General features: G+C 36.9%; 1 protein-coding gene across 1 annotated transcript in view; it reads left to right on the forward strand.

The window, feature by feature from the left end:
* Positions 1-22,658, forward strand: part of LOC115414856 (trichohyalin-like) — a 50,045-nt gene that overhangs the window by 19,623 nt on the left and 7,764 nt on the right. The window contains exons 6-32 of the mRNA XM_030128219.1: positions 3,769-3,795; positions 3,949-4,163; positions 4,305-4,817; positions 5,082-6,738; positions 8,699-8,818; positions 9,703-9,912; positions 9,993-10,058; positions 11,309-11,347; positions 11,561-11,602; positions 11,711-11,776; positions 11,950-11,985; positions 12,100-12,147; positions 12,300-12,353; positions 12,440-12,487; positions 14,999-15,283; positions 16,796-16,843; positions 16,938-16,976; positions 17,142-17,177; positions 17,317-17,364; positions 17,445-17,498; positions 17,584-17,619; positions 17,756-17,803; positions 17,891-17,935; positions 18,919-18,999; positions 19,098-19,133; positions 19,408-19,443; positions 19,532-19,561. Coding sequence (XP_029984079.1) covers positions 3,769-3,795; positions 3,949-4,163; positions 4,305-4,817; positions 5,082-6,738; positions 8,699-8,818; positions 9,703-9,912; positions 9,993-10,058; positions 11,309-11,347; positions 11,561-11,602; positions 11,711-11,776; positions 11,950-11,985; positions 12,100-12,147; positions 12,300-12,353; positions 12,440-12,487; positions 14,999-15,283; positions 16,796-16,843; positions 16,938-16,976; positions 17,142-17,177; positions 17,317-17,364; positions 17,445-17,498; positions 17,584-17,619; positions 17,756-17,803; positions 17,891-17,935; positions 18,919-18,999; positions 19,098-19,133; positions 19,408-19,443; positions 19,532-19,561 — 3,963 coding nt within the window. The remainder of the gene's footprint in view (positions 1-3,768; positions 3,796-3,948; positions 4,164-4,304; positions 4,818-5,081; positions 6,739-8,698; positions 8,819-9,702; positions 9,913-9,992; positions 10,059-11,308; positions 11,348-11,560; positions 11,603-11,710; positions 11,777-11,949; positions 11,986-12,099; positions 12,148-12,299; positions 12,354-12,439; positions 12,488-14,998; positions 15,284-16,795; positions 16,844-16,937; positions 16,977-17,141; positions 17,178-17,316; positions 17,365-17,444; positions 17,499-17,583; positions 17,620-17,755; positions 17,804-17,890; positions 17,936-18,918; positions 19,000-19,097; positions 19,134-19,407; positions 19,444-19,531; positions 19,562-22,658) is intronic.

Consider the following 22,658-nt stretch of genomic DNA (forward strand, 5'->3'; position numbering starts at 1 on the left):
AACTAATGAACTTAATGTGAGACTTATGAGTCAGTCAAACATAAAAGAAACAAGAGTGAGATACAGAAAAAAATGACCTTTAGGTAATTAATTTTGTATCATCAGCCACAGATTTCAAGAAGATTGGAGAGATTTGTCCCTGTTAATGTGGAACGCATACATTTATATCCAATAAATACATGGAGAACTCAAAGACTTTTATATAAAGACAGTTTTCTTATACTCAATATTCATACTTTTGGTCCAGTGAAAAATATGCTGTGTGGGTGTTTTTTTCTATTGGTGTCTTGCCTAGTGAAAAACAATAATGCACATTTTTCAGTACAGGATTATTATGAGGTAGTGAGAAATATAGCATTACACTCAGCAAATGTGTGTAATTTTATGATGTGTTTTTATTTATTTATTTTAGCAGTCTATAGATGTAGTTTTGTTTAAGCCACAAAATTTAATTGTATTAATTTAAATCAAAGCTTTTTCACTTTCACCTGATACAGAACAGATAAAAGTAGATGTATACAAAGTCACAAGAATGTAAGAAATTAAGTGTTTATTACTTACTTCCCACTTAATGCAATATGATTAGCAAGAACCAACCTCTTACTTCATGTATGTTTGACTGACCAATATGAATCACATTAATTTAATTATGTCGTAAAATGCTGGTGATGGAATCATATGAGCAATTTGAGGTTCAGTGTGTGAGATATGGGGCTAATATAGGAGGATTTAATTAAAGAAATAGGATATAACATTAATAATTATGTTTTCATTGGTATACAATCAGCTTAAAGTAAAATTACATGTTTTTGTTTCCTTAGAATGACTCGTTTATGTCCATATCCACAGAGCCACATACACAGAATAAATAAAATCTGTACTGTAGCTCAGAGTGGATTTAAGGTGCATTAACCATCACCTGTGGATCACATTTATTTTGAAAAGCCACAGTGGATAAAATTTACACTGGATGTAATAGAATTTCAGATTTTTTTCAGCTATCATATGTCAGGGTGAGGTGCATTTAGCTGTTTGCAATCTACAAATTCACCAGTAGATGCCCCCAAGTATTATACACTAAACCTTTAAATACTAAAATCTTAAATATTAGGCCTATTTTTAGAGAAAATCAAATAGAAGCCTGTGCTTGCTGCTTTTTGACATCTTGTTCAAGCTGCTTTACATTGCTGTACATGTGCTGTTCCTGATTGTATCGCAACAAAGGTGACAATGAGAATGTAAACCAAAAAAAGCATTTAACCAGAATCTGATGAATATAATAATGGAAAACTATTGTAGTCATTAATGTTTATTAGTACACAGCACATGTACTGTCGTTTTATGACTTGAAAAGGCTACAAAATGTTGCTTTTTTGCATTATTAGTTCAAATTATTTAATGAACTGAAAGCAAAGAACACACAGATACAGATGATGACATAGATGAGGATATCGCTGCCTTTAAACTCAAGTGACTTTTTTCATTACATATGTGGTTGAAGGTCTTTGGAGAAACATGGATCTATAGGTGACAACATGACCAAAGACTTTATTGTTATTACGGTAGCGTGAAGCTGACTTGATCTGTAACTGATCTCAAAGCTTCAGGATGGTTGGATGAGGAGGAGGATGAGGAGGAAGTTGTGGTGAAGAAGAAGAAATCTAAAGGTACAGCTAATGTATTTCTGTGAATGTTTAGATTAACTGCGCAGAAAATTACAGATGACCTGTTCCCACCCCTGTAACAGTGGACTAATAGAGGGATCAACATTAACGACAGTCAACTTCAGTCAGACCTACATGTTTTTATTAATCAGATGCTCTGATTTTTAGAATATGTGTGTGTTTCTTGACAGTGGTGGAAAGTCATTTCATATGTGCAGCATCATATTTATACTCCATTTCATCTCAGAGGCAAATGTACTTTTTACGCCACCACAATTATTTGACAGCTTTAGTTATTGTTACTTTCAGATGATTATTTGACATAATGGATACAACTAGAGCTGCAACCGATTAATCGACTAGGTGCTTGAAGCCAATGCAAAACTTCCCAATTCGATTAATCGACTCAAATTGATTGAAGGGAGATATTCTATTGCAGTTTTCCTGAATTGAAGCTTCTTTGTGTGTCACAATAAACGTCCGTGTGAAACACAACAGTGGAACCAATGTTTAACAGCAGAGAAATGAAGGAAACAAAGCTTTGATTCAGGAGAATTGTGGTTGAATGATTTTTTTGGATCATTTTGAGTTGATTAATCGGTTGTAGGTCTAGATACAACATATTGTCAAAAAAAAAAAAAAAAAGCTTTGTCTTATTGGCTCATATTTCAGATGTTAAAAGCTCCACCAATTTCCTTCTGAACTTTTCACACGTGGTTTAATTTTAATACATATTTAAATCAAATATTAGATAAAAAGTCACAAAACTAAAAACAGTTTTGTGTATTAAAACAAAGAAAACTTGACATTAGGTATTTCAAAGCTCCACCTCAGAGGAACATGTCACAACATTTATTTAACCGAGAATTGCATTAATTATTAGGCAATATCTAGTGTTGATGGAGAGTCAGATCATCAGTATATTCATTAGTCAGCTGACCTTATCTTTAGATTGTGCAATGAGGACACGGGGCAGGGTGGACTCGTGGTGAAAACGTATTTAATGGGTAACAGGAAGTCTCTCACAACAACAACCGGTAGGCGCAAAGCACCTTGGGACATGCAGTCCAATACACCCACTACTACATAGATCACAAAATGTTGTTGATCCTAGACCCAACTAACTGAATCAACCCCAGATCATAACACTGCCTTTAAAGATCTGTACTGTAAGTAGGCATTATGGGTAATCACATCATCCACCTCTCTTGTCACCCTATTTCACCTGTCACTCTGAAACAGGGTCAATCAGGGTCAATCAGGGTCAGTCAGACCACATGACCTTTTAACATTGAAAAACAGTCCAATGTTTATGCTCTCTATCAAACTAGTGGTTGTTTATGAAATGAGAAGCTACTCAGTACATCAGTTGGAGCAGCTGAAACATATTAATCACTGCAGTAAATATCCAGTGGAAGGATCTGAGGTATTTGCTGAGTGAAAACCAGACAAAACCCAATCAAACCCGTGCTTATACTGAATTTACTTTAACTAGATCTTGCTGCAAGTAGTCCTGTGATGGTAATCAGTACTTTCTGTTTCTTCATCTGTGTATGGGGATGAAATTTCATAAATTAGGAACAAAAATGTCATAGAAATAAATAGGGGTTTCCAGTAACAGATTCACAAATTAATCAGTCAATTGCTTTAAATACTTGCTGATTAAACTGCAAAACAGACAAATAAAGCTATTTGGAATCAGTCTTCCATCGAGGCATAAACATTGAGATAAAGTGATTCTACAACAAAGACTATTTTTTTCCTAAGGCCGGTAGGAAACAAAATATAAAAAGAAAATCTCTCCCCTAAAGCCTCATTTGATAGTCAACACTGTGGAGCATTTAAACTATTCAAGTAGAAAACAAATCAACAGTCTTTAATGTGTAATGGAGTATTTTCAGATTGCTGTACTGGTACTTTTACTTATGTAAAAGTTTTGAATACTTCCACCACCACTGTTTCCCGCTAATCTGTCCAGCTAACAGCCGCCACATGGCTATTAACATTTCTGCAAGTATTGTTTGTGTTTGCGTGTTTTAGGCAGATACATCCACATTTTTAGTTGCTTGTGTGGCTGATTTCCTCTTGTCTTTTTGTGTTCCAGGGGAATTTCTACCATCTCGAAGCAAAGGTGATAAACTGGCCTGAACATAAATAAATAATAATACTTAACTACTAATCCACTTATGAGTAATAGTAGTGTTTTGGAAAATATACAGCCCTGTTGCCATAGATGTGTTTGATAATGAAATTGGGAAAAAAAAAAGTTTTTGTGGGTTTACAGTTATAGGGATGCAAGCAAAGGAGAAACCACCGGCGATTGAAGTTGTGGAGGAGGAAGAGGAAGAGGAGGAGGAGGCAGAAGAGATTCAGGAGGTAGAAGAGGAAGAAGTGGAGGCAGCTCAGGAGGAAGAGGAGGGGGAAGAGGTGGAGGAAGAGGTGGAGGAGGAGGAGGAGTATGCAGAAGAGGAGGAAGAACTACAGGAGGAGGAAGACGAGGTATTTGACAAGGAGTATGAAGATTATTATGAGGATGAAGAGTATGAGGAGGAGGAGGAGGAGTATGAGGAGGAGTATGAAGAGGAGGAAGAGGAGGAGGAGGAGGAGGAAGGAATTGAAGAGGAGGAAGAAGTTGAAGAGGAGGAGGAGGAGGAAGAAGAGGAAGGAGTCGCAGAGGAGGAAGAGGAGGAGGAGGAGGAAGAGGAGGAGGAAGGAGTTGCAGAGGTGGAGGAAGAAGAGGAGGAGGAGGGAATTGAAGAGGAGGAAGCTGAAGAGGAGGAGGAAGGAGTTGCAGAGGAGGAGGAAGAAGAGGAGGAGGAGGAGGAGGAGGAGGAGGGAGTTGAAGAGGAGGAGAAGGAAGAGGAGGAGGAGGAGGGAGTTGAAGAGGAGGAGAAGGAGGAGGAGGAGGAAGGAGTTGCAGAGGAGGAGGAAGAAGAGGAGGAGGAGGAGGGAGTTGAAGAGGAGGGAGCTGAAGAGGAGGAGGAGGAGGAAGGAGTTGCAGAGGAGGAGGAGGAAGAGGAGAAGGAAGGAATTGCAGAGGAGGAGGAGGAGGAGGAGGAGGAGGAGGAGGAGGACATAGCAGCTGAAGAAGAGGAGGAGGAAGGAGTTGAAGATGTGGCAGAAGACACCAAAGAGGAGGAGGAAGAAGAGGAAGAGGAGACAGAGGGCACCAAAGAGGAGGAAGAGGAGGCAGGAGGAGCTGAGGAGGAGGAAGAGGAGGCAGGAGGAGCCGAGGAAGAGGAGGAAGAGGAGGGTGAAGGTGCTGAGGAGGAGGACAAGGAGGAAGAGGCAGAGGGAGTCAAAGAGGAGGACGAGGAAGAAGATGAAGAGGAGGAGGCAGAAGCTGTTGAAGAGGAGAAAGAGGAAGAAGAGGAGGAAACAGGAGAAGAAGAGGAGGCAGAAGCTGTTGAAGAGGAGCCAAAGGAAGAGGAGGAGGAAAAGGAAGAAGATGCAGAGGGAGTTAAAGATGAGGCAGAGGAGGAAGAAGAGGGAGCTGAAACAGCTGCTGATGAGGAAGAGGAGGAGAAGGAGGAGGATGAGGAGAAGGAGGAGGAGGTCGCTGCAGAGGTGAAGGATGATGAGGAGGAAGATGAGAAAGAACCTGAAGCAGCTGCACCTGAGGTTGATGAAGATGATGATGAAGATGAAGTGAAAGAGGAAGCAGAAGAAGAGAAGGAAGAAAAGAAGGAAGAGGAGGAAGAGGAGGAAGAGGAGGAAGAGGTGCCTGCAGCAGCTGATGAAGATGATGACGTCTCTCCTGAACCCATCTCCACCTCTGAGGACGAAGAGTCAGACTCTGAGTCAGACGCACCTATTGACACCAAAGACAGCGACGAAGACCTACTTGATGAAGATGAGGAGAAAGATGAAGAGGAGGATGAGGAGGATAGTGATGCTGCTGCCTTGACTGACTCCTCAGACATCAGTGAATCTGCACTTCTGTCCAGTGAGGAGGAGGAGGGTGAAGAGGATGAAGATGAGGCATTAGATAGCGATGATATTGCCGAGACCATTGAAGATCTGGAGCTGGACCTTCCTCCTCTGCCTGCTGTCAGTGATGAAGAGGAGGATGATGATGATTATGATGATCTTAAACTTTCTGAAGAAGATGAACTTTCCCCTCTGCCTGCTGACAGTGATGAAGAGGAGGATGAAGATCTCAAAGTCACTGAGGAGGACGATCTTCCTCCTTTGCCAGCTGATGACGATGATGATGAAATCCTGGCTGAAGAGGTCAAAGCTGATGATGATGATGATGATGATGATGATGATGATGATGATGATGATGATGATGAAGATACTGCTGAAGAGGTCAAAGCTGATGAAGATGATGATGATGAAGACATTGCTGAAGAAGTCAAAGCTGATGATGAAGACCTGGATGAAGAGGTCAAAGCTGATGATGATGATGAAGACATTGCTGAAGAGGTCAAAGCTACTGAGGACACTGAGGAAGAGGATGATGACGATGATCTGGACCAATCAGACGAAGACATCTCCATCGCCTCCTCTGAGCACTTTGCAGATGATGAAGATGATGAGGATGACCTTGACAGTGATGATATTGATGACGCTGAGGTCGACAAACTTGATGAAGTCACAGAAGAAGATATCCACGTGGATGAAGATGTTAAAGAGGATGATGATGAAAAGGAGGAGGAAGAGGAGGAAGATGATGAGATCCCTCCCCTTGAAAGCACTGACAGTGGAGTCTTGGGTGACGACGATGATGATGATGACGAAGATGATGATGATGATGCTCTGAAAACAGATGAAGAGTCTGCCAGCGAGGAAGCCATAGGCACTGAGGTCTCAACTGATGAAGATGATCTTGATGATGAGGATGATGATGAGGATGATGAAGACATTGATACCAGCTCATTTGAGATCAGTTTGGATGAAGACGAAGAAAAAGAGACTGAGGAGGCATTAATTGACACTGATGAAGATGAGGATGAAATCACATCTGAGTCTGTAGTCAGTGCTACTCCTGATGATGAGGATGATGATGAAGATGACGATGACGATGATGATGAAGATGAAGACGAAGACGATGATGACGTCTTGCTGGCAGGTACAGAATGAAAAAACATTCACAAACACCTTCACTTTCAGTATCAAACACCTTCATCTAACAGTGAAAACAATGGTGTAATTTGGGTTAAAAAATATTAACAAATACATTGTGAGTTAGTTTTTATTCACATTCATTTATTTTCGGTTTTAAACCAAGTCTTTCGTTAAATGTAATGACTAAGAGCTGTCACTGGAGCTAAGAACAACCATAGAGGTCACAAAATACTATAACATTCATGTACACATATCCAGAAATATTGATATTACACATATCTTAACACAGTACACTGTTGCTCATAAAGCTAGAGTAAAATATGTGATATGTGTTAATGGGTAAAATAATAATATAATACAATAATAATAAATGTAACAGGTATATAATCATGGCACCTATTTAACCCTATAACAGCAAATGTATCATATTTGTGATCAGTATGACAATTAGATACATGCAATACACAGATAATCCACCAGGGGGCAGGGATTCGTTCTCCAGAGGCCTTCCAGTGACACTACAAGATTGTCATTGAGGAAGCAAGGTTATAATGGTTTTGGATTTTTCATTGTAGTTTAGTTTTATTTAGTTTTGACTTTTTTTTCTCTAATTCAGTTAGTTTTAATTAGTTTTAGAGCAGGTTTGCTAGTTTTTATTAGTTTTTGTTATTTTCTAAATGCTTAGTTTTAGTTTAGTTTTATTTTTTTTTTAATATCTTTTATCTTCTTCTCCGTCATATATTAATAAATCCCAGACAGGACTCTGCTGCTTCCTCCCATCTTTAGTCTCCATGTTTCCAGGTAGAGTGGGCACCAGAAGACGACTCTAAACCACAAGTGACAAGTGACGGACCGTTATTTATCATATGGTGCCGCTAGCTAAAATTGCTTGAGGGAAATAAATCAATTTCATATCAATCCAACATTGACAAAGATGAAAACGAAGGGAATTTTATCCATAATTTTTATCCATTCTAGTTATACAGTTTGTTCGTTATCGTTTTTTTCTTTTAATTATAGTTTTTATTTATTTCAGTTAACGAAAATGTTTTTACAATTCTAGTTTTCGGCATTTTGTTAGTTTTCGTTAATGATAATAACCTCGCAAGGAAGGAGGCAGAACTTTGACAGTTTTGAAAATGAATTACCAATTATGTTTTTGTTTGTTCAAAAATTATAATATGTGAGCATTGAGACCTGATGTATCAAATATGAGACAAAATTGAAACTCATACATGGAAATTGATATTTGAAAAAAAAAAAAAAAATTGGGGTTGTTCTGAAGGACCTGTAAAGGCTCCAGTTTCAAAGAACTGGAATTTTCTGTCAATGATTTAATGGTTCAGGCTTTACAGGGTTAAAGGTGATTACTATTGTGTAGAAATAGGAATAAAAAGAGGAATATGTCTGAAAACAAAATGATTCTAACTTTATGGGCGACTGTATAATAACATTTTATTGGTGGATGTCAAACTTTAAGGCTGGATGTTGTGCAAAATTACAAACTATTAGAGAAAAAAAGGGGGTGGGGGGGGGTGGTTAAAATACAAAAGGTGCATAAAATAGAAATAGTAATAGTGATCATTAGTGTTCATTTAACTAATTAACAACATGCCAAATACCAATGCATCTGTTTTGATTTTGATCATTTAAAAAGGTGCCGCTAAACTCCAAAATAGAAAAGACCATTTGATTTGTGAAGTTTTGTAAAAGAAAACAGATTTGAGCCACATATGAGGAGAATATTAGATTTAATAACTTTATGTTCGCTGTCTGAATGCAGCCTTATGGGTAAATGACGGTTCTTTCTTGTGTCTATTTCAGTTATAGTGACGTACTGGGATGAATATGTTTAGTATTATTGGACGAAGTGGTGTTATTTGGGGGGACAAAAACATTTGTTGCACTTTTGAGTATTTTTTTAGTCTTTGTAGCACATTATTTACAAGATCTGGTGTTTGTAGCCGCCCTCGCTGCAGCAGCAACCAGTGTCCAGGAGGAGGCAGTAAAGACTGAGGCAGACAGTGATGAGGGTGAGGATGAAGATGAAGACACGACTGAGGAGGCTGAAGCAGATAAAACCGGTGAGTGTTAGAGGATCCAGACCTGTATAAAAGTCTCAGTCCAACATTAGGTTTGTTGGTTTAGTAAAGTTCTAATGACCACACGTCACTGTATTAAGGTAATCTGGATATATGTGATGGATGTACAGCAAAAAAAAACAAATTATAAAATAATATAAATATAAACCGAAGTGGTAGTATTTAGTGTGATCTTTCTTTCTTTTGTTCAGACAATATGACATTTATATTAATTTTCTGATGTTTTATACCAGGTTTCATTGAACACATTGTCATGAGGTCAGTGGTCACACTAAATACTGACCCATTTAGTTCAGTTTTTTGTGTGTATTTTAAGGTTGTGCACACATTTCCTGTGTTTCCTTGATGTATCTAAAGGAAAACTCATTTCAACCCTGCAAATCCACCAAAGCTAAAGGAGGTTATGCACAGAATTGTACTTTCATCACCTCTGTGCAAAATAGTAAATAACATGTTCAACACAACAAACCCCGCCCCTCACACGTATTGTTGCTTATTTTGGCATCGATCCAGCTGATGTCATCATGTCTATGTGTGTGCTCATGTCAGTATATCAACTGCCTCTCTATATTTGCCAAGTTTGAAGTAAATTAAAACAAAATTGATGTTTTATAGACATTTGAAATTTCTCCCATTATAAGTAAATGGGAGAAGAAAAAATATTTTAAAAAATTCATAAAAAATGTTGAACTTTGAGCTACTTTTCCCAAAATCTAACCACATCTATTTTGGGTCACTGGTAATCTATAAACCAAATTTGGTGTGAATTCTACCAATAGTTTTGCTGCTAGAGTGTTAACAAACACAGAAATAAACACAGAAACAAACCAAACCAAAACAATACTCCTTTTTACTTTTGCCATCAGTGAGCAGTGAACCTGCTGCCCCCGAGGAGGAGGACGAGGAGGAGGACGAAGAGCCAGAGAGTGAAACTCAGAAAACTGTAGATGAACCTGAAGATAAAAAAGAGGATGATGAAGACGATGAAGATGATGATGAAGAGGAGAAGGCGACGGTGGATGTCATCAAACCTGTGCCTGAGCCTGAAGAGGAAATAACGGAGACTGAGCCGTCAGGTCAGAGATGGAGGACAATCCTGTCTGTTTGAGTTTGTCATCTGTGAAACTTGGTGTAAATTGGATGTGTTGTTTTTCAGTGTGTTCGTGTGTGGAACCTGTTCCTACTGTCAAAGAGACTGAGACCAAGACTGTGGACAAAAAAGGTTAGTGTGTTTCTCAGTAATCATTCCATTTTCCACTTTATTCTACTTATTTATTTCATCTTATGCAAAGCTGCTGGTATTTCTCTATGCTCTTAAAAACATGTCATCAACCAAAAGTATCCAAATGTTTATGAACCTTTGAACCACTAATCCAGTTAATATAGATATAAATCAAAATACAAATTACACACCCTTTTACCATGTGAAAGTCTAATTTATTAATGTTTTAATCTTTACATTGTGTTCAGTTACCTGATATGAGTCACTGTATTTATTAATTTATGGCATTTATTCATTGTATACATTGTATTTTTATTGTATTTTATTGTATTCAATATATTATTTTATGGTGTTCAGTATATTATTTGATAGTATTCAGTATATTATTTTTAAGTATTCAAAAGCCTGACCAGGGACAAAGACTGCAAATTAGCTGAAGCTACACGTCTTATATGCATCACATTTTCCCTTTGGTGGCAATGCTGTATGTATCGTCCCTGATAAATAAACAATAGATAAATAAATAAATAAATAAATAAATAAATAAATAATTCAGATAAAATACAGTTTCTCAGCTTTTCAGCACCATCAGATGTTTCTTGTTTGGAATTTCAGAGGCTTCGTAGTGAACATCTGCAACATCAGTTTACTACTAAAACCCATGTAGTTGGACACATGATAATTGTAGATACATGTTTTTATATTCAGGTAATAGGTAAAACTGAAGAAAAAGCAAAATATACTGTTTTAATATAATACATTTAGAGTTTACTCTGAGATTCTATGAACAGCTACATGATCAGTAAATCAAATATAGGAAAATACCAGATATTCACTGAAAAATACAAAAATACAGAGGATAATATTATCTTAAATTGTGATAATTCATTTACAGGAGGTTAAATGTACAGAAAAATAATTTTGGAAGTCACCAAAAACAGTAGTTCCATGGCTTTACGGGTTAAAGACTCTGTTTTGTCACTATTTAATTTCCTTTTGTCATCTTATGTTTTTCAATAAATGATTGTAAAATTGCTATTATCATTATGTTTAAACACCTTAACAATGTTGTTTCTGTAAAAAATCTCTAATCAATGATATGAGATTTTGTTTAGAATAAGATCAAATGCAAACCAACCAAACACCAACAATGATTATGTAACTTCAGTTTGTCTCTTCATGATTTACATAATGTTGTATCCTCCATTTACAGATATTATTATTAAAGTGAATTGTATTCATGTTTCCAGAGGGTCCCAGAAGGGTTTCCGCTGTGAGAAGGAAGAAAGGTACTGAGAAAATTAAACTATTTGACACATAATCTACATTTTTATTGCGTGTAATACAAATAAAGTTTACTTCCTTTCCTGCATCTTAAACTCAAACTATGTGACTGAATGTTGACTTCAACTTAAATATGTTGGTTCTATTTGTGTGACTTGATGTAAAAGTGGTTATTTAATGTATGGTCAAATAAATGTGTTTTTTAATTTGATTTCAAGACAGAGACGTCTCAAAGTCAGATGAAAAGCCAAAAAGGGCAGGTAATGTTCAATGCATGGTTTAGTTAAAATACAATAGGAGATTATTGACCATAAATGTCATTAATAAATGATAAATTAAGCTGTGCTGTTTGTTTGCGTTGCCTCCAGGTCTTCCTAGGATCGCAAGTATGGACCATAGAGTCCGGATCAGGAGAATCCCTGCATTCCTCAGAGGTACTCAGACTTTTATCAACTCAGATGAGGATTTTATCAGCTTTTCATGAACATTTTTCTCATTAGGTCATTCAAATGACATAAAAGTCAAACATAAACAAATGACCCAAAACAGAAAGTTGTTTTTTTTGTTTTTTATTATACTTAAAGTAATTTTTAATCATATTTTAAAGGAAAGAAACAGGCAAAGAACAAGGCTTCTAAAGCAGGTAATGTGACTATTCATCCACTCAAGTTAAAACAGTAAAAGTAAAGAATGTGAAGACTTTTTATTTTCATTTAAGATTTATTAAACTGTTTTTGTTTTTTGTTTGTTTTTACAGAGCCAGAGGCACAAAAACCAACAGAGGAGCCAGAACCAACACAAGAAGGTACAGGCATATGAGTTTATTTGATTAATTATGACTTTTCATGGAGAAAAATCAATTAATAATACTAAACCACTGGGACACACAGTATTTTTACCACATTTAAGCCCATTTAGACGACACAAACACTCAGTAAAGTGTTGCGTCTTTTGCAGTGGGTCCTTGCAAACCTGCACCTGTTTACTGTCCGTCTCCACCTGGCTGGTACGGTAAGTGGCAAAAGTTTCAGAATCCATAAAAGATACTTTCAGATCAATGAATTCAACCTGCTCAAATGTAAATATTTGTTTTCCAGTTCATCACGTAGTCACGGACAATCCCTACCCTCCACCGACTGTGTCAGGTATTTACAGTCTTTATATATGATTTATGTGATCATCATCTGATTAATATGTACGTTTGGGTCAGTGGTGGAGAGTAAAAACATTTCATATGCATAGCAACACCTGCTCCGCTCCAACTACAAACAAATGACTTATTTACATTTGGGAAAGGATTCACAAAAGCAAAACAATATTTTCTATGTCAAGCTGTTATTAATAACTTCTTAAAGTTCAGTTTGAGGTTTCATTCTGAACACAATGAAATAATAAAGATTCAATCAGAAAACAGAACTGAGTCACATCTAAGCCAAAATGTTCGCTTTAGACCACTTTTGTCTTTAATCTGGACGTAGTTGTATGGATAAATGATGGTTCTTGATTCCAGTATCTGATTTTAAGCTTGTTCTGTAAATATTCCTCCAGACTCCTTAAATATTCTGTACCATAGAGGATGAAGTATCCAAATACCTTCCTATCTTCCACTGAGGATCATTCTTTAAACCTTTGGATGATTTTCTCATACATTGGCCTTTCCTGGATGTCATAATCATAATTATAATCACAGGCTGACATACTGACATTTAATTATTCAAGGTTTTCCCCTTATTATCAGTAAAATTACAACTACTACTCATAAAACTAATACTAAACTAGGCAGGGAACCAGACACATCTGTTCATATGCTCTATCAGATCAGTCTGGCTCTGATCCAGTTCCACCTGAGCCCAGACTGGGTCCAGTGAATCCCAACCAGATGTGATTTGATACAATAACCTGCTTCCACCTGTGATCCTGACCGGTCCAGAGATGGTAATGTCAGTGACTGTTACTCTGACTGGCTGTGGGTCAGTCTAAGCCTGTGAATAACACCTCCTGGAAATAAAAAAGGAACTGAGAGTCCACATTAAAGCTCAGTTAGCAATGCCCATACCAGTCTTACAGTACCCTTCAAACTTGATTTAAGTAAAGCAAAGGTAACCATCCATTCATTTTCTGAGCTGCTTAGTCCTTGTGAGGTGGGATCTACCCTAGGTATGCAGCTAGTTCATTGCAGGGTTTACATACAGTAGTGGAAAAAAGATCCTTAGTCAAATATTGTCATGAAATATTTGTGGAAAAATCTTTTTTGTGTTTCAAAAGACATGGCTGCATCAGACAGACAAACAAATGCAAATTAAACTGTCATAACTAAATTCTTGACAGTTCAACATGTCATGTCCTGGAGGTGTTTCATTATCTGGCTGAAACATCCAGTTTTGACATTGATAAAACAGAGCATGTGCAGAAGGAACATGTGGGTTTAGAGAATGGAACAATACTTGGCAGTGTTCAATGACTTAAGAGGGATTTTTAATGTAATATAACACAAATGAATGGGCTACCCAAAAACTCCACCACCATGTACAGACAAATGACTATTCACTCACATCCACAGCTGTGAGGTGTTAGCGCTAACCACTGTGCCACCATGTCAGATATTAGATATCATGTCTTCACCTCAATCCAAGTTAAAGACTAGTAAAATATTGTATTGGTACTTCTTCATCAGTAAATGATCTGATTACATCTCCCACCACTGACTAGAGCACAGGTGTCAAACATGCGGCCTGTGGGCCAAAACCGGCCCACCAAAGGGTCCAATCCAGCCTGTGGGATGAATTTGTGAAATGCAAAATTTACACTGAACATAAGAACAATTAAAGGTGTCAGAATGAGTTTAGTTCAGTTTTCACAAACATGCCAATTCAATCTCAAGTGGATCAGATCAGTAAAATACTATCATAATAACCTATAAATAAGGGCAACTCTGCATTTTTCTCTTTGTTTTAGTGTAAAAAATTTTAATTACATGAAATTCTTTACATTTACAAAATTTTTTCCCACAAAAAAATGTGAGTAACCTCAATAAATATGAAATACCTAAAGTGTCTTAAGAGAAATAAGTGCAATTTTAACAATATTCTGCCTGTTACTGAATGTTTTGTGCATTTGTAGATCCACCTGAGATCTGTAAGTTGAGGCGTAATCCTACTATAATGGATGTTCTGTGTCCGACGCCTGTCCTGATGTTGCAACACGGGAGGGCGTACGGGTGCAATGCGGCTGTTGCACCACAGGAGGGCGTTATTGGACAATGGCACCACGGGTACAATGCCACTAGTCATACTATAATGGACGTTTCTGTGTCTGGTGCGTTTGTCCGACGCATGTCCCGATGTTGCAGCACAGGAGGGCGTACAGGTGCAATGCTGCTGTTGCACCACGGGTACAATGCCGCTAGTATTGTTCAAATTGCACCTATTTTTCTGAAGACATTTTACTTTGTTCATGTTATTTTGTAAGGAAACTTTTGCAAATGTAATTCAACTTTTTTCACTGTTATTATTTTACGGGTCCAACCCCTTTGACATTATATTGGGCTGTATGTGGCCCTTGAACTAAAACACCCTTGGACTAAGACGATCACATATTTTACCAGTGTTCATATATTTTCTTGTCATATAAAAACCCTTCTTTTTTCTATTGTCCAGCTCCTTCTGCTCCTGTTGTGACTCAGCACCCAACACCCCAACCCGGTCCTGCACCGATGCCACCTCTGTATCCACAGTCACTGCTACAGTCGCTGTTTCCACAGTTCTTCTACCCACAGCCAATGATGCAGCCTCCACCAGAGCCGGTCCAACCAGCTGAACCGGTCCAGCCCACTGAACCAGCTGAACCAGTCACAGCAGCTGAACCAAAACCAGAGGCTCCCGTTCAGCCTGAGGTTCCGACTCCAGCTGCAGAACCTCAGCCTACTGCAGCTGTAGCTCAAGGTCAGTCTGTAGATGACTTTATGTCATATGTCCAAATCCATGTCACCATCATTTTAATAATAGATTCCAACTTAATAATTTACATGGATGCTAGTCTCACAAATGCAGACTTCTTCATGATAACACTTACATTTCTGAATTAAGGATGAAAGCCCTCTGGGGTGTTTGAGTAGTTCTTCAAATGAATCACACTCATCTTGAGGGGCACTGAACGCAGGATGCAGCAATAGTGTATTTGCAAAACAGTGCCTGGAAAGAATGTGTATATGAGGAAGTACATTGTGGTATTAACCCCTAATGACCATCACTGACCAAAACCATCTACTGATCTAAACCGTTTAATCCCTGTTGATCCACTTTACCTATCAATACATGTAAATAATTGGTGTAAAATACAGTTTGTCATCTTTTCATGGTCATTAGATATGACCCATTTGGACGTTCAGAGGCTCCGTAGTGAACGTAGAAACACCATCATGTTCTAGAACACTGATTCACCAGTAAAACCCATGGAGTTGGATCAATGACAGTGGATGGACACACTTGATTTACGCTCAGTTAATGATATATTTTGTTGAAAAAGTCATGTTTTCTTCATTTTTCTCGGTTTCTGACATAATAAAACACAACTTTAATCTGATCTTTTATGAAAATCTACATGATCAGTGAATGAAATATAGGAAAATACATGATTTACACTGAAACAACACAAAATAAGGAGAATGATTTCATAAATAAATGGTGATAAATCCCCTAAGAAAGGTTAAATATAGAGAATATTTCATTTAGGAACTGACATAAAAGTAGCACTTTGTCTTTATGCGTTAAAATATCTAAATCCTTTGTCACGTCTTTGTCAAAACTTGCCATTTTTAATGTCTAGTTGCAGCTCTGAAGTTGTTGTTCTTTCATAAAGTGAAAGGTAACATTTCATTTCATTACATTTATTTATTCATTCATCTAAATGATCGGAAAGGAGCAGGATGAAGAAAACTTATAATACCTGTCTCTTTCTTGAAACATCTGTTTACATCAGATAAGTTGTCATTACAGCTATTACAGTAAAGAAATTACATGATAGACGATGAAAATAAAACAAATCCGAAATCTGTCATTAAAATTATTTCATTACATGCTTTTATAAAGCTTCTCTATTCTCTCCTTATATAACCTCTTAAATTGAAAAATATTTGCACAGTTCTTCTCTTCCATTGCCAAAGAACATGCAGAGATAGATGAAGGACAGACAATGATAATCCTGCTACTGATACCTGATATAAACACATTTATTCCTGCAGGAAATACTCTGCAGTGTAAACACATATTAGCATATACAGTACTTGTACTGTACGTGTTGTTATTGCAAGAGTTCATCATTTCACTCACACTTTAACTCATATTCTTACAAACCACCACACACATAAAAGGATAATTACAATGGAAAACAATGTGATGTTGATGCACTGTATTTTATTTTTTTGACATAACTCCTAAAACTCTTTTTCTTTCCAGAACCAGAGGCTGTAAAGGTAGAGACAAAGGATGCACCAACCAAAAAAGGTAAACTCTCATCGATTATTTAACATTAGTGCATTATTATTTCATCCTTAATTGCAGTAGAAGACATTAACTTCAAATCTGTTTTTCGTTATAGCTGCAAAGAAGAAAGCGAAGGCTGCTGATTCAGACAAAGGTGTAGTATTGTTCTCCAGAGACAATAAGTGGATAATTTGTCTTTTAAGCAGAATGTCATCTGTAACAAAAATGCAGCTATAGCACTGTGATACACGCTGACATAATGCAGCGCAGAAAAGCATTCATTACTGAAAATTAACTTCACTGCAATTATCCCCTTCAGAGGCACCAAAGGTGGCCAAAGAGAAAACAAAGAAAGGTACTTCATGTTTACAGCTACGTGGTTGACTCAATACTTAATGTAATGCAATGTAATGTCATGTTACAAAATATAGAGACATTTACATCCTTCAGTGTGAAATGAGATGCATGTAAAGGAATGAATCTGCCTTTTTTAGAAGCTGCTGTTTCAAAAGAGAAAGCCAAAGAACGCCCTGCAAAGAAAGGTCAATTAGACATTCTAATACAGATTTACTTATTTCAAAACATTTCAGTTTTCAGTAATTATACATTTTTGGCTTTACAGAAGCAGCAGCAGCAGTTAAAGAGAAAAAGAAAAGTCCTGCAGTGGTTAAGAAAGGTGAAGTATGAGTTTTATAAAGGAAGCTCGGGGTAGGATTATATTTCTTTGTTTCATGTCATTAATTCAGAATGTGTTTTTCCAGAACCAGCTGTGAAAGAGAGAAAGGCTGCTAAAAAAGGTGAAGAATCATTAAGTCACAGGACGCCATAAAAATGCACAATTACAGAAGTGACACTAAGAGGGAACAGATAATATTTTATAAAGGAAACCAATTATTCAGAAGACTAATCAGGAGTCTTTGTTCATTATGTTAGAACCTGCAGCTCCACGACAGAAAAGGAAGTCAGTGTCTGAAAAGACAGGTACCCACACACTCCACAAAGAGAATCAGAATCCACATCAGTGACACAAGGGATGACTGGAAAATAATTATTGTTCTCCTCTTAAAGCATCTTCTGTCAAGAGCAAAGCCAAGACATCTGCCGCCAAGAAAGGTATCACCAGGGCATGTCTTTTAAAATGTTGCAAAATACAAGGAATTTTACAGTAATAATGGGCAGGCAAAACTCTCACTCATTCCCTCAATGTCTGTCACTCTGATGCTCTCTTTATATGCTTTTACTGAAGATTTTTGGTAACATATTTCATAATTTAGCTTATTTTTTTTACCATTAAACTGATCATGATACATATTACTTTCAGAAGAAATTATGTAGCCTTCAGAAATAAGTAGCACAAATTCCAGAAGTAAGTAGAAGTAATATAAAAGCATAAAAAGCAGTAATATATATGATTCTTTAAAAGTGAAATCAAAGAAGAGGTGCCAGGCACAACAAACCCCACCCCTCACGTGTATTGTAGCTTATTTTGGCATCAGTCCAGCTGATGTCATCATGTCTGTGCGTGTGCTGATGTCAGCATATCAATTGCCTCTATATATGTGCCAAGTTTGAAGTACATTGAATTAAAATTGATGTTTTTATAGACATGTGAAATTTTGCCCATTATAAGTAAATGGGAGAAGAAAAAAGATTTTAAAAATTCATAAAAAATTTGAACTTTGACCTACTTTTCCCAAAATGTAGTCACATCTATTCTGGGCCACTGGCAATCTATAAACCCAATATGGTATGAATTCAACTAATAGTTTTGCTGCGAGAGTGTTAAGAAACAAACAAACTGAACCAAAAACAATGCCCCTTGCCTCTCCTTCAGTATAAGGTCATTTTGCGTTCCTATGTCAACAAAGATATATTTTGAAATAAAGGTTGTTCGCAGAGGAGTTTTTTAAAGAAATGGAAGAAAGACAATATCTGTTTATAAAATTAACTGTCAGTAAACAGGGCAGGGGTTCATCAGTCTGCAAAGAACTATGAAACTACTAGAATTTTGCTTTCAGGAATTGGAGTCGTATTATTTGCTGTGGGTTTCATTCATTTTTATCTCTAACTAAACCACATTTTCTTATGTTCTTCAGAACTAGAAGTTCATCCACAGCCGATCAGATTCAGGTCCAGATTTGAATCTGCTAAGAGGGCGAATGAAACGTCTGAACCAGGTTCATTTTTGGCTTTTTTAAAAAAAATTCATACTCACCATCAGGAGTTTTTATATTTAAATCTCTAATTGCTCACTTTTATGGCTTTTTAATTTCAGCCAAAACAAGACCAAAAACTGTGTTGGAGAAGAAAAGTAAGTATGATTTAAATCACTCATGTTGAAATGCACACAGTGTTTTGGATTACAGCATGTTAATGGGTAATGTTTGGATTCCACATAGTCTGGTTTGACTTCATTGTCGTTTAGGACATATTCAGATTATCAGATGAAATGAGTCATTTTATCCATGCAAGGTTCTAATTAGGTAAATATATTAAACTGATGCAAGAATGAGAGTATTAAATGTACAACCTAATTGTGAAGACTCATGAGACAGGTTGTAATAGAGCTGTCCATCTTCTCACAGGTAAAGCTGAAAAGAAACCTGTCAAGGAGGCTCAAGGTATGAATTCAACAGTAAAAGCTGAGTTTACAATATGTTTCATACTTTTAGGTTAATGTGACTTTCAATTTCTTTGTCTCTGTTCTAGATAAAGGAGAGAAACAAACACCACCACCCAGTGAGTATGAAAGTCATTAATGGACCATGAAGGTCTCTGTGCTATAGGTTTACTGTATGTTTATTCCCATCTGGCTTCTCCCTTTTCTTGTACAAGTTGAGGTGAATCAGACTCCTGTAGTGTATACAAACCATCAAAAGTATAGAGCCTAAACCTGCACTAAATTGTATCATTCACTCCTCATGTCACTGAGCATCACTCAATATGGCCCCATCCAAAAAGTAGATGGAACCACTCTTACACAGCAAGAGCCTGAGGAATCCTGTTTTTTCATTTTTGAATATGTCTGTATCATCAGCAAAGAAAACATCCACAGATGTTCAGACCTGGTTATTCAGTATATTCAGGTTCAGCTGACCTTATTTTATGGGCACATAACACAACTGAGCCTAGACCTGAACAATGGAACCAGCCCCAGGTCATAACACTGCCCTTGTTGTGTCAAGGTACGTATCCTCGCTCAGAGCTGTTTTCCCTGTCTGTGGGAGCATAATTTTGACTTTTTATCACACAATTATGACATTTTATCTGATAATTTTGACTTTTTATCTCATAATTATGACTTTTTATGTGATAATTATGACTTTTTATCCCATAATTTTGATTTTTTTATCTCATAATTTTGACTTATCATATGGATGTTTTTTTTTTCAGTGGCAGAAACAGGCTTCCATACATAGGAACTCTGTTAGCATAATTTCGACTTCTTATCTCATAATTATGATTTACCATGGGGTTTTTTTTTCACTAAAAAAATAAATCCCCATGGTAAGTCATAATTATGAGATAAAAAGTCAAAATTATGCTCCCGCGGCCAGGGGAAACAATTCTCAGTGGGGATATGTACTTTGGCACAACACCCCCACAGGCTTGTACTGTAGGCACAAGGCATGATGGGTAATCACCTCATCTGCCTCTCATCTCACACTGATGCACTCATCACTTTGGAACGAGGTCAAACTGGACTCATCCAACGACATGAGCCTTTATACTGTCTAGCAAATCAAAACTTTTTTGTATGTTTGTTTTTCCACATTATCCACACTTGACAAGTGGTTTTCTTAAGACTACTCAGTTTTCCCTTAACTTCGTTTCTTCACATTTTGAGTGTGGAAATACTCTCCCTGTCACTATTAAACACAACTGTTCATCTCATGTGTAAAACATTATGATTTAATTTGAGATTTTTCATTCCAACTGCATTTCTGCTTCAAACATGATGGTTCCCCACTATCCTTCCAGGTTTTATTAATGCTTTCAACCAAGGAACTAAAATACCAAAAGATTATATTCATAACTTGTGTTAACAAATTATCATTGTTTGTGCATGACATAGTAAAAGATTGTGTTTCCAAACTAGGGTCTGCATTTTGTCAGGAACAGTGAAAACTAGAAAAGAATTCGGAGAGTGCAAACCTCTACCAAGACAGATCAGTGCCCCCCCACCCCCCCATCACCACCAAAATTTTATCATTTGTTCCTTGTGCCAGTATCAACATTTCTCGAAATATTCATCCAAATCTGTCCATAATTTTTTGAGTTATCTTGCACATGGACAGACAGAAAAACAAACCAACGCCGGCAAAAACATAACCTCCATGGCGAAGGTAACAAACAAACAAACAAACAAACAAACAAACAAACAAACAACATATTACTTGTATGGTTCTGTAAAATGTTCAGTGCTATGTTAAAATGAACCAGTCACCTTCCTTTCTCTTCTTTTTTCCTGTATTTAAAGATTTCCAAATAAAACTCATGCAAATGTGGAGGAAAAATGCAAATCCTGAGAGTTTATACAGAGGTTACAGAGCAGCTTAGAGTTCTCAGAATTATTAGAATAGGTTCTTTTAAGAAACATGTCTGACAAGAGTGATGGAAATTGCTTCATTCAGAACTGTAATTTTCAAGATCTATCCGACTGTGGATTGATTTTAATTTCCCTCAGAATGACACTGGGTTTTCATACATTCACTTTATAAACATGGAGCTTCAGCGTTAAGAATAAAATCCCTCTGTAGCTAATAAATGCTCTCTGGTCACAGATAACAAGCATGTTATCTCCAGTCATAGTTTGTCTGAACGTGAGCTGACTTTTAACTTCCTTATTTCTGCTGCTGCTGTCTGCTCTGTCCTCTCTCCAGGCGACACACTTCATTCCCATGAGCCCAGATATATGTTCATTAGTGACATACAGACACGCTCAGCTCACTGTTTGCCAAAAAACATGAGCAACATTGCATCCACAATTAGGCTCTCCATACGCTGACTTCCAAAAGATGACAAATACCCTGCACTCGGCCATCTTGACTGTTAACTTTTGGCACTGTGAGTCAGACATCTCTGTACACCTGAATTTAGTAATAGGAATTAGATACAGAGGAAGGAAAGTCCTGGTCTGTAGCGGTTTGTGGTTGGAACTGATTTCACTCAACTACAAAACAGAACATATAAGTAAAGTAAGTCCAATTTATTTATGGAACACTTCACACACAGAGTCACAAAGTGCTTTACAGTGCAAAATACAATTAAAATACAATTAAAAATAACATTTAAAAACACAGTAAAATACATTTGAACTGCATACATCTAGAGAAGATACGATATACACTTCAGGGCTCCAAGACCAAATTTTATACAATGTGGACTCCTTTTCTTTCATATGCTACAGATTTAAATTTCCCCGCCATTCCTGATTGATCAGTTGTGTCTTTTGTTTTCACATTTGGGGCCGTTCCCCTGCTGGACTGTAGTGAACTGAACCTAATTTACTCCTGAATATATAGGAGCCTGAAATTATGTGCACAATGAGGCACCTTAAACGCTGAGATGGACCATGGTTACACTGATTGACTTACATAGGATCGTATAATTATATCCTTTAATGTCGAGGTACTGTTTGCTTGTCGACTGTTTTGTTCTTTGTTGTGGTTGTTTTATTTTGTTTGCATACACTGCTGTCACTTAGGTTATTGACTTTATATCCTTTTACATACAAAGGTGCGTTGTATACATGTAACCCGTGACTGAAAAAACTCAATAAAATAAGTTGGAAAAAAAAATTACAATAAAATACAATTAAAATACAATTGAAATT

Source organism: Sphaeramia orbicularis, chromosome 24, assembly GCF_902148855.1.
Source record: "Sphaeramia orbicularis chromosome 24, fSphaOr1.1, whole genome shotgun sequence".
NCBI lineage: Eukaryota > Metazoa > Chordata > Actinopteri > Kurtiformes > Apogonidae > Sphaeramia > Sphaeramia orbicularis.